Below are 16,972 nucleotides of genomic sequence, written 5' to 3' on the forward strand. Positions count from 1 at the left end.
AAATAAAGATAGGTACTTGGAAGTTCCCTTACTGTCCCGAAGGCTCACAATCTAGCTAAAGTACCTGAGAAAACAATTTATGAATAGTATAAAGATATAAAATATAAAGATAGAGGTAGAGGTAGAGATAGATATGAATATTCCAACAAGTATTGAATAAATAAGTAAAGTTAGAATTAAAAAAATAATAAGTAAAATAAATAAAAAATAGAGATAAAAAATAAGAATAAATAAAAAAAAATAAAAAAATATATTCCAAAAAGCATTAGGATCTGATGTTAGATGATCATAAGATTACATGCCAAAGAAAAAAACTAGTCCTTAAGGCCTGAAGTATGAAACTCAGACCCCTCATCATAATTCAGCACTAAGGTTTCACAGGATGTTATAATTAGTGCCTAAAAGCAGTCTTAACAGTTGACTCCGAGTCAAAGTAATGCCAAAATGCAGGCTAGTCAAATTGGATTGAAGGCTATGCAGACTTGTCATTTAGATCAGAAGTACAGCAAAACCACAAGCAGGCAAGCTGCAAGGATCTGGAGATCGCTGAAACTGCTGAACAACCGCCGCCATCAACTCTGTGTATCAGCTGCCTGAAACGATCAACTGCTATCAATTTCAGATCCGATGGCTGTCATCTGGAATCTCGGGATTCCTCCGAAGAACAAGGTGACATCCAAGGCAAGGGCAATTGCTTCCTCAGCTGCATATGATGTGAATCCCACTGAGGCCGCCCTCTCGTCAACAGCACCACCTGCGAGCCTGTTCCGACTCGCCGTCTTCCTCCCCATTGGCACATCCTCAAACGCCGTGAAACGGAAGCACGCCGTAGTCTGCACACAGACACAAGGAGCCAGAAGCCAGATCTCACTCATCCACCACAAAAAAAAATCAGGACACAATCCTGCAACTTTCAACCGCTACCACAGAATCAGACAAGCAGCAGGTAACGGCTCCCTCAGCTGTTGGACTGGAGCAACTGTCAAACTGGAAATTGGTGAAGTGAGCTTAAAAAGAAACAAATATAAATGAGACTGGAGGTCTCAAATGAAAGTAATAGAGACAGAAATAAAAACCAGCAAAAAAGAAATTCAAAAGAAGATCAATAAAGCAAAATAAAACAAAAACAAAAGTAGGATAAGGGAGACAGCACTGAAGATGACCTAACTGGCCGCCATCTTGTTGGAATTAACGCAAAAACACAAAAAGGGAGCAAGAAAGAAAAAATAAGGAGGCATAAATTGATTAACCTCGCATTAAAATTAAGGAGAGTAACCGTCTGCCGATGGATCGGAGGCACATTTTACAGGAAGGATCTCAGAAAAAGGTCGCTAAGTTGTCACCCCATTTTGACTTGATGGATCCATTTACGGAGAAGTTCAGGGTCAGAGTAAGTATCTGTTTGATTACAAAAGGTTACACGGAACCTCGCTGAGTAAAACAGTCTATACTGAGTGCCCAGGTCTTTGAGATCTTGGCGTAGAGCCAAAAAAGCCTTTCGTTTCGCTGCTGTTGAAGGCGCCAAGTCAGGAATGATGATAATTTTGCGGCCCAGATGCAGCATAGAGGTCTTCCCCTTAGCAGCCGTTAAGATCTGCAAGGCTTGCTGGAACCGTAGAACTTTGACGACGATGGGCCTAGGATGTTTGTTTCCGTGTACCGGTTTAGAAGGGGAACGGTGAGCACGTTCCAGTTCAAGTAAGGGAGAAAACTCAAGATCGAGAAATTTCAGCAGCCATGAAGACATAAAGGATAAGGTATCACTTCCCTTGGCTCCTTTCGGCATGCCAAGTATCCTTAAGTTGCACTGTCGGCTGCGATTCGCCATATATTGCCATATATCGCCATATATTAGCTTTTGTATGGCAGCCGAATTGTCACGAACAGCCGGCATTTCTTTTTCCACAGTAGAAAGACGGAGCGTAAGTGGTTCAAAGTGTTGTTATGAGGTAGCGATTTGAGAGTGTATAGATTCAAGCTCAACTCTCATATCTTTAGATATATTGATGTGAGTTTTCATCATCGTTTTGAGACTCCATAGTTCGGTTAATATGGGATCCTCGTCAGCCTCGTGGTCATCTTTACCACCTGATTTCTCCGGTAAAGGCGGCGCTGATTTAAGTCTTTTGCTGGCAGGTAGGGAATCTGCTTTAGCCTTCTTGGTAGCCATTTTATCGTAGAAGGGCAAGGATATACAAATTATGAGTTCTGGCAATAGAAATAACGTTTGAAAAGGACGGTCTTCGATTTTCTGTGAAGGAAGTGGGAGCTCACCGTTCACGCTGCCATCTTGTCTGAACGTCAACCGGAAGTCTGAACTTCCACAGCTCAAGAACTTACCCAGCACGATGATCGGCAGTAATGGAAGGCTAACATGTATGAAAAAAGAAAACCAGTATTCCCATGTATCCAATCTGCCTTCTCCTTAATTGCTTAACACCTGCTTTGCTCAGTGACTGCTCAGATGGAAAGCGGCACCTTTGTATTACATGGAGAAATCTGCCACTAAGCCAATCTTTAACCCATGCAGTTAGAGTCTCTCCTAATCCCATAGATTTCATCTTGTTCAGCAGCCTGCGGTGTGGGACGCTGTCAAACGCTTTGCTGAAGTCCAGGTACACGACGTCCAAGGACTCTCCTGAGTCTAGTCTTCTTGTTACCCAGTCAAAGAAGCTTATTAAATTGGACTGGCATGACCTACCCTTGGTGAATCCATGTTGGCTGGGATCCCGGAGATTACCCTCGTTCAGGATCGTATCTAATTTGTACTTAATTAGTGTTTCCATGAGTTTGCACACTATTGAGGTGAGGCTTACCGGTCTATAGTTCGCAGCCTCAGCCTTGCAACCCTTTTTATGTAGAGGAACGACGTTGGCTGTTTTCCAGTCCAACGGAACTTTCCCCGTACTAGAGAGATTGAAGAGCACCGCCAACGGTTCTGCCAGGACATCTCTCAATTCTCTGAGCACTCTTGGGTGTAAATTGTCCGGTCCCATGGCCTTGTTTACCTTTAGCCTTGCCAGTTCGTTGTAGACGTCCCCAGGAGTGAACTCAAAATTCTGAAACGGGTCATCCACGTCTTGTATTATCATCAATGTGGTCCGTGTCCCGGTGCTTCGCAGGTTTCAATCATATCTCCCCGTTCTCTTCTTTCCTCAAGTGAGTACAGCCGCAATTTTTTAAAATCTTTCTTCATACGTGAGATCCTTGAGCCCCAAGACCATCCTGGTGGCCGTTCGCTGAACCGACTCGATCCTCAGCACGTCCTTTCGGTAGTGTGGTCTCCAAAACTGAACACAGTACTCCAAGTGAGGCCTCACCATGGCTCTGTACAACGGCATCATGACTTCAGGTCTCCTGCTGACGAAACCTCTGCGGATACACCCCATCATTTGTCTTGCCCTGGAGGAAGCCTTCTCCACTTGATTGGCAACCTTCATGTCCTCACTAATGATCACCCCTAGGTTGCGTTCCGCCGTGGTCCTAACCAAGGTCTCACCATTTAGTACATAAGTTCTACGCGGGTTTCTCTTACCCAGGTGCATTATCTTGCATTTTTTAGCATTGAAGCCTAGCTGCCAAGTAGTTGACCATTGTTCCAGCAACAGTAGGTCGTGTGTCATATTATCAGGTAATAAGCTTTTGCCTACTATGTTGCAAAGTTTGGCGTCGTCGGCGAACAGTGATACCCTTCCTCTAAGTCCTTGCGTCATATCTCTTATGAATAAGTTAAATTGAATCGGGCCCAGGACCCCCAGAACATTGGTTGGATTGTTATTAGTATCCAATTTAGAAGCATACAGCACTTGGTAATACTCATGGAATTGTTGTAGAATGTCTGGAGTCTGTACAAGTACAGTACCTGCATCATCAACTATTGCTGCAACCCGAGTTTTTTCCAGTTTCCACTTTAAGTACTGAGCCAATTGATGACCACATTTATTGTTGTCCGTGTAGTAGTTAGAATTATGTAAGAAGACCTGATGGCTAGCTATTTTACTTAATAATATATTATACTCATATCAAAGAGCATGTAGTTTTCTGGTAGTGTCTGAGATAGTTGGTCCATCCATGTGCGTATTCTCTAAGCATTTAATTTTGAATTCAAGATCAGTTAAAGCTTTCATTTTAGCTTTTTGGGGAGAGGCAGAGAATGATATAGCCACTCCCCTCATATATGCCTTAAAGGCATCCCAGCATGTGGAGCAGTTTGTGTCTTCTGCTTTGTTAAATAGGAAATATTCATCAATGGCTTTTTTGATACATTCATTGAAACCTTCTTCCTGTAATGAAGAGATATTGAACTGCCAGTGCTTTTGTTGGGAAGGATTGCAATATCCAGAAATACTCATAGTTACTTTAGCATGGTCAGATACCGTGATCACGTGCATATTTGTGTCTGAAATGGATTCTGTTAGCGTAGAACTAATAAGAAAGTAATCTATTCTAGTATATGACATGTGGGGAGATGAGAAAAACCAATATTTATGTTCATCATGGTGAATCAGACGCCATGGGTCATATAGTTTGTACCAGGATCTTGACTTCCTGTAATGTACCGATGATTTTCTTTCTAGTTGTGGGTCCTCTGTCAGGTTAAAATCCCCACCTATTATAATCAGCATGTCAATATGAAGGTTAATAGTATCAGCTACTTTATCAAAGAAGGGTCATTATATGAGGGCAGTAGACACCGGTTCCACAAGAGTCGATGTCGACAATAAAGGTTCAGACCGCACCAGTGCTGCAAGGGTCAATGATGATAGCAAAGGCTCAGACCGGACCGGCACCGGAGGAGCCAGTGTCGCCATGACAGGGGGTAAGATTTGCAACTGCTCCCTTAGTTCGACTCGCAGCACTTCTTGTATTTGCTGCTTAAGAGTCTGCACCAGTACCGCTGGCTTTTTCGCCGGTACGTTTGGTGCCGCACTGCGCTCCGGAGATGAGGAGGCCGATGTCGAGGCACTCACCTCAATCGGAGCCAAGTGTTTCTTAGGGCGCCTCGAAGTCTGCAGGACTTTGCTCACTGCTGAAGTGTCCTGAGGACCCGAAGGGGTGGGGGAAGGCTTCTTAGCCAGCTTACCCACTGACTGCAACACCGAGGTGGATTCCAGCAACGTCACGTGATGTGGCATCGACTTCGGTGTGGATTCTGACGCCGGAACCAGTGCCGAATCTCCCTCCATACCGGACCTGAAAAATAAACGCTGTTGAATTTGATGAATCATGAGGATCCTCTTTTGAAGGGAAGAACAACGGTTGCATGAATCAGCCCTGTGGGCTGGCCCCAAACATTGGAGACACCGGCAATGCGGGTCAGTAAGAGAAATAGGGCGAGCACACCGTTTGCACTTTTTAAAACCCATTTGTGGACGGGACATGGATGGAAAAATAGCCTCGGAAAAATCAAAAGTCGAGGCTTGAAGCGTGGAACAGGCTCCGCCGGACCGCGAAAGAGAAAAAGTTAAAAAAATTTTTTTTTTTAAACTGAAAGGAAAAGAAAAAAAAAAATGAAAGCTGACAGAAAAGTCAGAAAAAAAGCTGCATGAGCGGGAAGGCAGTGATAAAATATCAACGACCATTGACAAGTGACTTCTTAGCTCTGCGGAAACTGAGGGACCACACACCTACAGGCACGCCTACAGGCCAGTGATTTTCCATTAATATTAAGTATAGTCAAGGTCCATCTGCCCTCTGTATCTATACATTGATCAATTATTTTCATGTCTGGTCTATTTCTAATAAGTATTGCTATTCCATTTTTCTTGTTCATCACAGGTGAGAAAATGACCAGTAGTGACCAGTTAGTGGTTAATTTTTAGGATTCAACTTCAGAGTGGTGTTTCCTGCAGAAAAGTAATATCAGAATTAAATCTGGATATATAGTCTAAAATCTTTTTCTTTTTAATAGGGTTGTGCATGCCTTTTATGTTAAGAGAAAGAAAGGATAAAGCCATATTGAAGTGTGGCAAACAAGTTTACAACAGTACTGTCAGTATATAGTATGCAGTGATATAATAGAACACATATAATGCAATGTAATTTTAGTTGCTTCCTGGTAAAAAGAAAAGCTTGAACAAGCATAAAACATTTGGAAATGAAAAGCAGACAACTGAATATTGCAGTTAAACAAGCGGCTAGTGAGATAGACATCCTGCAGAGACAACTCAAAATTGCTACCAACAGGAGATAATCATCAAAACCACCTTAGCCAGTGATTTGTGAATGTAGCATTTTCTCTATCAAAGACAACAGCAACTACCTTAATGGCATTCATGATCAGAGAAGTCAAAGGAAGAGACCAATTAATGTCGGCATCTACACAGTAAAGAGAACAGTTAAAGACTACATCACAGGATCTTCGCCGATCTCAGGTGTTATCTATTCAACTAGGAGAAACTTGCTCAAGGAAGTCAGCTTGATCTTGGGGACTGATTAAATTCTTTGTAGAATTGTTGTATGTTACTTGTAGTCTGGCCGGGTAGATCATGCCGTAGTTCGTGCCAATTTGCTTCAATTTGAGATGGTAGTCAAGAAGCTGTTTTCTTCTTTTTGCGGTCTGCTTACTGAGGTCAAGCACAAATAGGATCATGTACCCCTCAAATTTCACAGGTGATTTCAGTCTAGCCTGTTGCATTATATCCATTACCTGTGAATAATGTAACAGCCATGCCACGATCGGTCTTGGATATTTGGAGTTCAGATCGAGTTTATGAGTGGGCACTCTGTGTACTCGATCGATCTCCAAATCACGTTTAAATTCAAAATCCAATATTTTGGGCAGCATCTCAGTGAGGAAGGCAATAGTGTTGCGTCCTTCCCAACCTTCTGTTATACCTAATATGCGAACATTATTTCTGCGAAATCTATTATTCGCATCCTCAAGCTCTTGTTCCAGTATATTAAGTTTCTTTATTGCCTTTGCACTGCTTTTAGATTTTCATCATTAACATCAACTTCTGTTCAGCAATGTCCATTCTGGAGCAAAACATGGCTAGTTCAGTTTTCATTGACTGTAATTCATTTTTAATATCTTCCATGTCCTGTTTCGTGACTGCCACAATCTCCTGCATGGATCTCAATTCTCCTCTTCAGGCTTCCCCAACCATTGATTTTTGTGGTGAAATCGACTCCAAATTTTTCCTTTTTCCAGATTTATTTGCTGCCATATTGATCATACACCAGCAGAGATAGAAGTCAACTGCCAAAGCTAAGGTGAAGTCAGCGAATCTTGAGTCTTAAGTATTTCCCACTGGAGCTAATATCTTAAGCTGCCATTTCTGCAGTGCACGCTAGCGCCCCCTCATTTATTTATTTATTTTATTCATTCATTCAATTTTCTATACCATTCTCCCAAGGCAGTTCAGAACAGTACATGAAATAATTCAGATACTCAAGCATTTTTCCCTGTCTGTCCCAATGGGCTCACAATCTATCTAATGTACCTGGGGCAATGAGGGGATTAAGTGACTTGCCCAGAATCATAAGGAGCAGCATGGTTTGAACCCAGAACCTCAGTAATGAGCCTGGCGTGAACCTGGAAGCTACTAGTTGGTTTGCATCGATGGACTATATTTGACGTGATGTGGTGTAAGGAATGACTAGCCTGGAAAGATACAGGGGCAGACCAGTGTGGAATGATTTATAAACTAAGAACAGAATTTTGAAGAGAGAGGGGTGCTGAACACGTAGCCAATGTAGATGCAGAAACAGCAGGGTTAGCTTATCAAAACATTATGAAGTTTCAAGTTTTAAAAAAATTTGATTCATCACCTAATCATGTATTCAAGGCGATGCACAATTCTTAAAACAGTTTATAACAGTATACAGGGAAATAAAAATTCATATAGTAAATACATAACTTACAAGACAAATAGGACCGGTAAAGGAATGGCAGAAAAGGTGCAGGACCATGTTTTGTAGGGTCTGTAAATGTTTCAGTTGAATTGTAGTTATTCCTGCATAAATAGGATTAGGATTATAATAGTCTAATATAGAGATGATGAGAGTATGTATGAGGGTGTGAAATGAATTGAAATCGGAATGAGCATAGTAAATGTAATTGGTGCAGTGAGTAGAAACCCCATTGGACAATGTGTGAGATATGCTCCTGAAAAGTTAAGAATCCAGTATGACCCTCAGGTAGCAAAAAGAAGGAACTATCTATATTGACCAGTCAAACTATATCGGGACTAGGGAGGGTTAGCAAAGAAGCCCAGTGATCTGGCATTCTACTGGGTTTTTTTGGGTTAAGCACAAGCCAATGGTTGGACAACCATGTTGAAATAGCAGAAAGACAGGACTATAGGGGAACAAAATCAGGTTGACAAGGGTAAACCATCAAAATGTCATCTGCACAGATGAAAATTTGACATTAAAGGACTAATGAGCATTGCTAATGGGCTAATGAAAATGTTTAAAGAGTATAGGAGAGAGAAGTAAACCTTACAGATAAGAAAGACGAAAACCAGGACCATACTGAGCCTGAGATTCCAATTTCAGCCAAACAAGATAGGAGTAGATAGTGGTCCACCAGATCCAAGGCAGCTGATAGTAGTGACACCAGCAGAGTCATTTTATTTACATCAAGAGTGGCATGTAGGTTGCTCAAAAGAGTGGTAATAACAGTTTCCATGCTGTGCAATGTGGGGAAGCTGGCTTAGCTTGGATGAAGGATTAGTGATTGTTCGATATGGGTAGTGAGTAGTTAGATGACAAATCTTTCAAGTATTTTCTAGAGAAAATTGAGATTTGAAACCAGTCAATAATTATTTGGTATAATGGAAACCAGAGACTTATAAAAAAACAGGGGTAATGATTGCCTTTTTCTAATCTGAAGTAACTACACCTAATGATAAGATATCTTGAATTATGGATAGAATGAATGGTAGGAGTCCCTTCAATATGGATTTCAGCCAGGATGTCGAGCATGCAAGATGTTGGCCTCTTATGATGAAGAATCAGAGAAAGAATGAATGGGGAATTGTATGTAGTCCAGTTAAAGGAACCAGCTGATCTTAGTATGGCTATTGGGTTGGGCTTTGTATCTAGCTTTTGGTGAATTTGGGTAGATGAGACAGTAGGTAGTGGAACTCATTAATTTAGAAAAGTAGGAGGCTTTGGCCTATTTAAGCAGAAATAACATATGGTGTTTAGAGGTTCAGACAAACACTAAAAAGAAAGAATAATTTATTGAAAAAAAAAAATTATGAGAAAAAATAATTTATTGAATAAAAAAGTATTAAGTACTAAATATATATAAAAAAGGGGGTTTTCAGGCCAATGATAGCTCGCATTCAGCTAACTTGTCAAGACAAGTTCTAATAACAAGTAGCTGCGAGCGCTTGAGGTGTTTTTTTCCCTCCATAATAAATTTTCAATACTGTAATATATATATACAGTACAGTTCTAAGTAATATAAAGGTGACCAGCTCACTTCTGCATTTTTCCAATTATTAGACAATGTTTGGTCTATGACTGATTATTTGAAGGAGTATTTTTTTAACAATATTTTTGTCCCCCATAATAAATTTTCAATACTGTAACATATATATATGGTACAGTTCTAAGAGCTCCTTTTACTAAGGTGCGCTAGGGCTTTAACGCGCGGAATAGCGCGCGTGCTACATTGCCGCATGTGCTAGACCTTAATGTTAGTTCTAGAAGTGTAGCGCGCAGTAATTTCCTGCGTGCGCTAAAAACGCTAGCGCACCTTAGTAAAAGGAGCCCTAAGTAATATAAATGTGACCAGCTTGCTTCTGCATTTTTCCGTTTATTAGAGGATGGTTGGTCTAAAAAAAAAAAAATGCATCATTTCTTATATCCCAATGATTACTTATGCACTGTACATTTTTACAGAGCTACTCAGTCTCATCAATATCGCATATTGGTTGGTGTGCTGAACCGGAGAAATTACCAGAAAAAGTGGATTCCTTTCCTGTAAAAAGAGTGATAGTCCATGAAAACTATGAGGCTAACACGTACCTGAATGACATTGCTTTGCTTGAAGTGGAAAACATCTACAATGAAGAGCTGTGCATGCAGTCTGGAAATAATCTAATGCCTGCCTGTATTCCTTGGTCAGAATATCAATTTAAAGTGGGAGAGAGATGCAAGGTTTCTGGTTGGGGCCGGGCAGAAGGTATTCCTTTCATAATTATAAAATGACAAGTCTGTTCACTTAAAAAAAGGCTGCATTATTTGTCCTTTGAGCAAAAGGCAGAAGGGGGAATAGAAGATAACAGAGAAATGGAAAAAAAGGAAAAGTGTTATTAAGAAGAATTAGAGCTGTAGAGTATATCAAGCCTACTTTGCAAATGTATGACTGGAGTATGACTGCAGATATTTATACAGTTATGCTTCAGCCATATGTACTTGTATGATGTGCAGTTCATGAGAGTTCTTTACACCGACATTTTTAACACAGGTTCACAGTATTCACGCTGGTGATTTATCATTTGTTATATGTCTTGACTTCTTTGATTCCTTGTTAAGCTTGGAAGTCCCAAAATTCCTTGCACAGAAATTCAAGAGTGTAAAAACAAAACAAAGTAGTAACCCTAATTTTCAAATAAGACAGGCCATAATTTGGAAACGTCTATTTTAGTTTAAGAAGTGATATGATTGAGGTCCTCAGAGGTATAGAATGGGTAAGAGTGAATCTATTTTTTACTCTTTCAAAAAGTACCAAAGCCAGGGGACAGTCAATGAAATTACATAGAAATACTTTTAAAACAAATAGGAGGAAATATTTTTTACTCAAAGAATAGTTAAGCTCTGGAACTCACTGCCAGAGAATGTGGTTAGAGCAGTTAATGCAGCTGGGTTTAAGAAAGGTTTGGATAAGTTCCTGGAGGAAAAGTTCATATTCTGCTATTGAGACAGACATGGGAGAAGCCACAGGATCTGTTACATGGAATGTTGCTAGTAATTGGGTTTCGCTCAGGTATTGGCCACTGTTGGAAACAGGAGACTGGGCTAGATGAACCATTGGTATGACCCAGTGTGGCTGTTATTATGTTTTTAAAATGAAAAAGGCCTTTAAACTATGTTCATTGAAATATGAATAATTATTGCATAGGATAATTGTTCTGCATTCATAAGCTGATATTTAAAAGTATCTCTGGCCACAAAAAATGCTTTTTATGTTTTAAATATCTAGTGATTCTATGGATAAAGTTGACTATTTTAAATGTAGAACAGTCAAATTTATCCATGCAGGAAAAGGGTATTGAGGGGTGGGGGTTATGATGTAGGGGCAAGGGCTGATATTAAGCCCATAGTGCTTGCCAAAGTGGGTAAACCATCACTATCGCCACCAGAAACCAGATACTAGTGGCAAAGAGGCAGGCCTAAGTTAACTGATAGCTCTATTGGTGGCACCTGAGTAACTTCTGGCAGGCCATTAACTGCCCAAGTATTCACTGCTGGTCCCCAGATAAATGCCAGCACTGAATATCTACACACAAGACAGATAAGGGGGAAGCCACTGCTTGCTCTAGGATAGATAGCATGGAAAGTTGCTACTATTTGGGTTTCTACCAGGTACTTGTGGCCTGCGACTTGGTGCTGAACAGCAACATTCAGATGGAAAACTGAACAACTAAAAAGATAAAATTACAATTTACCTTTTTTGCATCCTAACTTACCCTCTCTTTTACAAAACCGTAGTGCAGTTTTTAGCGCCAGCTGTTGCAATAACAGCGCCAATGTTCATAGGAATTCTATGAACTTTGTAGATATTATTGCCGTGGCTGGCGCTAAAAAAATATGCTACAGTTTTTTAAAAAGGGGGGGGGGTATCCAGTTAGGGGTCTGAATATTGCACTAATCTGATAACCTCCAACTTGCACTGTCCAGAGAGTGCCAAGGCGATCAGAGGAAGTATACAGCGACACTATCTGGTTGGTACTGCAGAATATTCCACTTACCTGTTTGACACTACCTGCTAACCAAATAAGTGCCTTTAATTCAGTTGCTAAAATACTCGTTGAAGTGCTGATGGGCAAACAGGATTTTGAACTTAAAAGTTTAAAATTAAAACATGTGACGAAAGAGAAAAATGTCCAAAAACCAGCCTAAGTCGGCACTTGGATGATCATCAGTCAAAAACTTCCAAGTGCCGATAATAAAACCGGGTTTTGGATGTATTTATAAACGACCTAGGCCTTCACAGGCCATAGCTAAACGGGGCGTGTCAGTAGGAGTGTCGAGGGTGGGATTTGGGCAGGACGTGGGCAGGCTTAGACTTAGTCGTACTGCATGTATAGCTGAAAGTTATACAGCACAGGATCGACAGAACTTGGACGTTGTGACTTAGACCATTTAAAACATGGTAAAACCCACCTAAAGTGACCAGATAAGCACTGCAAACACATAATACAGACCTCCCACACACTACCCCAGTGATCACCAACCCCCACCCCCATAAAAATGTTAATCACAACTTGAAAATTGCGCCTCCAGAACATCATCTGGCAGCCTGGCATAGGAAAGCCTAGTCGTGCTGCACAGAGGCGTCTTAAGCCGTCTTGGGGGTGAGTTAGGGATCCATGGAGAGGAGGACCCATGCCCATAAGCCCTTGTAATCACTGCATTGATATTGAAACATGTTCGATTATGTCCCTCCATGCCACCAAATATTTACTCCTCAGTGTTTATCTTCCCTAAGGTCTAAATGATAGGGGCTTTGGAAAATAATTTAAAGTATACCAAGCTATCTTTTAAACTATGTTGTTGGTCATTTATTTACTCATACTATATAAGGATATGATGTATTTTTTTACTTTTATTTTTAGGATTTACCAAAGTATTTTCCCTTAAGTGGGGCTACATCTATTTAATGGCAAATTGTTCTAAGGCTTATGAAGGTCGTTTTTTGGAGGGGATGGAATGTGCAGGTAAGAAAAAAACTAACTTGTTATTGTGTGGCTCATTTTCAAAAACAGAAAAACATCGCAAAATAGCATAAAATAAAATTTGGATGTTTTATTTGCTAAAACATCCAATTTGCCATTTTCAAAACACATTTTTTTTTTAGACTGTTTTCTGTGCTGTTTGTCCAAAGTACATCTAAATCTCATGGGGGCATGTTGGGGACAGGATTAGGGTGGACTTATGATTTGAATGTTTTTCTGCAAAACAGAACACTGCAAAAAAAATATCCAGGGCAAAACTCGAATGTTTGAGGCTAGACCTATTTCAATAATGAATAAGTGCCAGAAAGGTGGCCAAACTGACCAGATGGTCCCCTCTCTTATTTCCCCAGGGTTTATTGACTCCCCACCCCTCAAAGATGCGAATGAAACGGTACATATTTGCCTGTATGACAGCTTCAGATGTTATGGCTAGTCCTATTAGAACAGCAAGCAGGTCTCTGGAGTAGCCTGGTGGTTTGTGCAGTGGAATGCAGAGTAGGGGGCCCAGGCCCATATCCCACTCTTACACTTGAGGGAAGTGTGAGCCCAAAAACCTACTATACTGACATATAGGTGACACATGCAGGCATAAGGGATATTGGGGAGGTAAACAAGGGGCCGTTGAAAAGTTCTCAGCCCAAGTAAGAAGAGAATGAGGTGGAGCCATGAAACTTACAAGTTATTCCACACCTTTTTTTGACACTTTTCATTTCATTGAAACAAAAAGTGTGGAATAATTTGTAAGTTTCATGGCTCCACCTCATTTTCTTGGTTGGGCTGAGAACTTTTCAGTGGCCCTTTGTATAGCTGGGTACAGTAGGTACTGGGTGAATTTTGGAGGACTTGTCATAGAATGTAAGTGGGTTATGGTAAGATATGTGCGTGAGACCTTTTATTTCTCTCCCTTTCTCTTTATGTGGGGAAATGGATGTTGCCACAGGATGTGTATTTTACAAAAGGCTCCAACTTTAGCAGAATCGTTTGTAATAAACATGGGGAAGAGTGAAACTTGATCTCTACCCAAAACTCCTAGGCAAAAATGGGGCTTCACATGTATTTAGTTTGCAAAAATATGAAGAAACAAAAGACCCACACTTTCTTGGCATTATATTTGTTTTCTTCTTTCCTTACTTTAGGTACATATGATGGGTCCATAGATTCCTGCAAAGGTGATTCAGGAGGACCTCTGATCTGCTATGATTCACACAATGTGGCATATGTATGGGGCATCGTAAGCTGGGGTGAAAACTGTGGGCAGCCAGGATCCCCTGGTGTTTACACAAAGGTGGCTAAGTTCTTTGAATGGATAAGCTATCACGTTGGAAGGCCACTTGTTACCAAATATAATACCTAAGCAGTATTAGAAACCAATGGACACCAAATTATAAAGCAGACTATTGTGATTTCTTTCATTTCAAAATAAACAAATACATAATTATATATCATTAGAAAGGCTCAAAATAAATGTGTTTTATGTTTCAACCAGTTGCGAATCTCAGATTGGATTTCCCCTCTATGCCATAAATTACAATGTGTTATTGTGTTCAAGGAATGTATCTGTGACTCTAGGAAAACTGATGTATTTAGAACTGATATCATCAATCACAGGGACCTCTGTAAATTAATCTATTTCTATTAAGATTAGAAGCCTAAGGGCTCCTTTTACGAAGGCGCGTTAGCGGTTTAACGTGCGTAATAGCGTGCGCTAAACCGCCAGCCACAGTAGCCGCTACCCGCCTCCTCTTGAGCAGGTGGTAGTTTTCCAGCTAGCGCGTGATGAAAAGTCGTGCGCGCTAAAGCCGCTAACGTGGCTTCGTAATAGGAGCCCTAAGGGCTCCATTTATGAAGGCACATTAGTGGTTTAACGCACGTAATAGCGCGCGCTAAACTGCCGGCCGCGCTAGCTGCTACTGCCTCTTGAGCAGGGGGTAGTTTTCTGTTTAACGCAGGGGTTAGTGCGTGATGAAAAGTCACGCGCGCTAAAGCCGCTAAAGCAGCTTTGTGAAAGGAGCCCTAAAACTCATGAAGACAGGAGGTGCATTTTCCAACAACATACAGTATACATTCTGTTTGTGTGTTTTGGAAGGTAACAATGCTTCTGGTGCTAGAATTCTAGCCAACCACTTTTGTCCAAGTAAATGTTATTTCCTGACTTTTTTCTGTATACTAATGATAATTAAAACAGAATTATTTCTCACTGGATGCATTTGGGGTTTGTTTGTTTTTTTCGAGATTTCTTCATATATCATAACATTTCAGAAATCATAAAGAAATACAGAAAATAAACATCATGCCAAAGCTCAAGTACATAAAAGAAAAAGAAAAAAATACAGCTCACATATACTGTACTTTAAAAAAAAAATTATTTATACGATTTTGAAATTTTTACAAAAACAACTCTTGTTACAGAAATACAGAAAACAAATATTATAAGGAAAATTTGTCACAAGAAAAAAAAATTACATCTTTCTTAGACCACAACAAATGAGCAAAGGAGGGGATTCCAGGAAAATATCAAGATTATCAATCCAAAATATAATTAATCAGAAAGGTTTAACAGGATATCTTGCTTTGTACTGTGACAATAAACACGTCAAGTTACCAGTCTCTTTATATCTACAAATGTTTTGAGCTGTTCTGGGGTAAAGAAAACATATTTTACACCTAAATATTTTACCAAACACTTACAAGGATAGGATGGAAAAATTATGTTCTTACCTGTTAATTTTCTTTCCTTTAGGAGCAGCAGATGAATCCAGAGACTAGTGGGATAGCTCACATCGACCAGCAGGTGGAGATAGAGAAACTGATTAACAGGTGGTCTTATAGACTGGCATTCCTCCTGTACATTCAGTTATGCTCCTTGCCCAAGCATCCAGAGATAGGAGAATGAGCATCCAAAAAAACTTCTTTCCAGAATCTCAAATAGTAAACTATAGAACACAACTACCAACAATAACTATCAAATAAGCCGAAGCAATTGTTTCTCTGACCCAACGAGCAATGGAAGCCTTAGATGCCGCCATAACCTTTGTTCTTGCCCGCAAACAACATGAACAGGTGGTCCGACTGACGAAAGTCATTAGTCACCCCCAAATAATGCAGAACAATCCTGCGCACATCCAGGAAACGCAACGACGAGAAGCAGACGAACCTGAGACTGCAACTTCTCTCCCCGGTCCTGGGGCAGAAACACCTTCCCCAGACAAGTGTCGAACCTCACTCCCAGATGTTCCAATGACTGGGACGGGGACAGAGAGCTCTTGGGAAAGTTGATGATCCACCCCAAAGACTGAAGGGAGAGAGATCACTCTCTGAGTAACCGACAGACTCTCCTGCCTGGAAGAGGCGCGGATCAACCAGTCATCCAAGTAAGGGTGCACACGAATTCCCTCTTTGCGCAGAAATGCTGCCACCACCACCATCACCTTTGAAAAGGTGCGGGGAGCCGTGGCAAGACCAAAGGGCATCGCCCGAAATTGATAATGCTGGCCTAGGATCGCAAACTGAAGAAACATCTGATGCGGAGGCCAGATCGGAATATGGAGGTACGCCTCCTTGAGATCGAGAGACGTGAGGAACTCCCCAGGTTGAACCGCTGCAATAACTGAGCGAACAGTCTCCATACGGAAATGGCGAACCCTGAGAAATTTGTTGACCCTCTTGAGATCCAGCACAGGTCTGACCGACCCCCCTTTTTTGGGCACAATGAAGTAAATGGAATACCTGCCGAGACCTACCTCTTCCAGGGGAACCGGCATTACCGCCCCCAGATCCAGAAGCACTTGAAGAGTTAGGCGGACCGAGGCTCCCTTGGCCGCCCCGTGGCACGGGGATACCAAGAAAGAATCGGCGACGGGAGAGGAAAACTCTAACTTATAACCATCTCAAATAATGTCCAAAACCCACTGATCTGACGTTATCTTGGGCCCACTCCGCCAGAAAGGCAGACAGCCGCCCCCCCCCAAGGGAATGGCGGAGGCAGCCGAGACCCCGTCATTGTGGAGTGCGATTTGCTAGAGCACGGGCTGGCTGAACTGATGGGGGTTTCGCTG

General features: G+C 41.2%; 1 protein-coding gene across 1 annotated transcript in view; it reads left to right on the forward strand.

Moving 5' to 3' along the window:
* The window catches only part of CFI (complement factor I), a 153,913-nt gene extending 138,794 nt beyond the window's left edge, over positions 1-15,119 (forward strand). The window contains exons 12-14 of the mRNA XM_033956085.1: positions 9,973-10,141; positions 12,798-12,899; positions 14,054-15,119. Of these exons, the coding sequence (XP_033811976.1) occupies positions 9,973-10,141; positions 12,798-12,899; positions 14,054-14,271 (489 nt within the window). The 3' untranslated portion in view covers positions 14,272-15,119. The remainder of the gene's footprint in view (positions 1-9,972; positions 10,142-12,797; positions 12,900-14,053) is intronic.
* The last annotated feature ends 1,853 nt before the right edge of the window (positions 15,120-16,972 follow it).

The sequence above is a fragment of the Geotrypetes seraphini genome, chromosome 1 (assembly GCF_902459505.1).
Source record: "Geotrypetes seraphini chromosome 1, aGeoSer1.1, whole genome shotgun sequence".
Classification (NCBI taxonomy): Eukaryota; Metazoa; Chordata; class Amphibia; order Gymnophiona; family Dermophiidae; genus Geotrypetes; species Geotrypetes seraphini.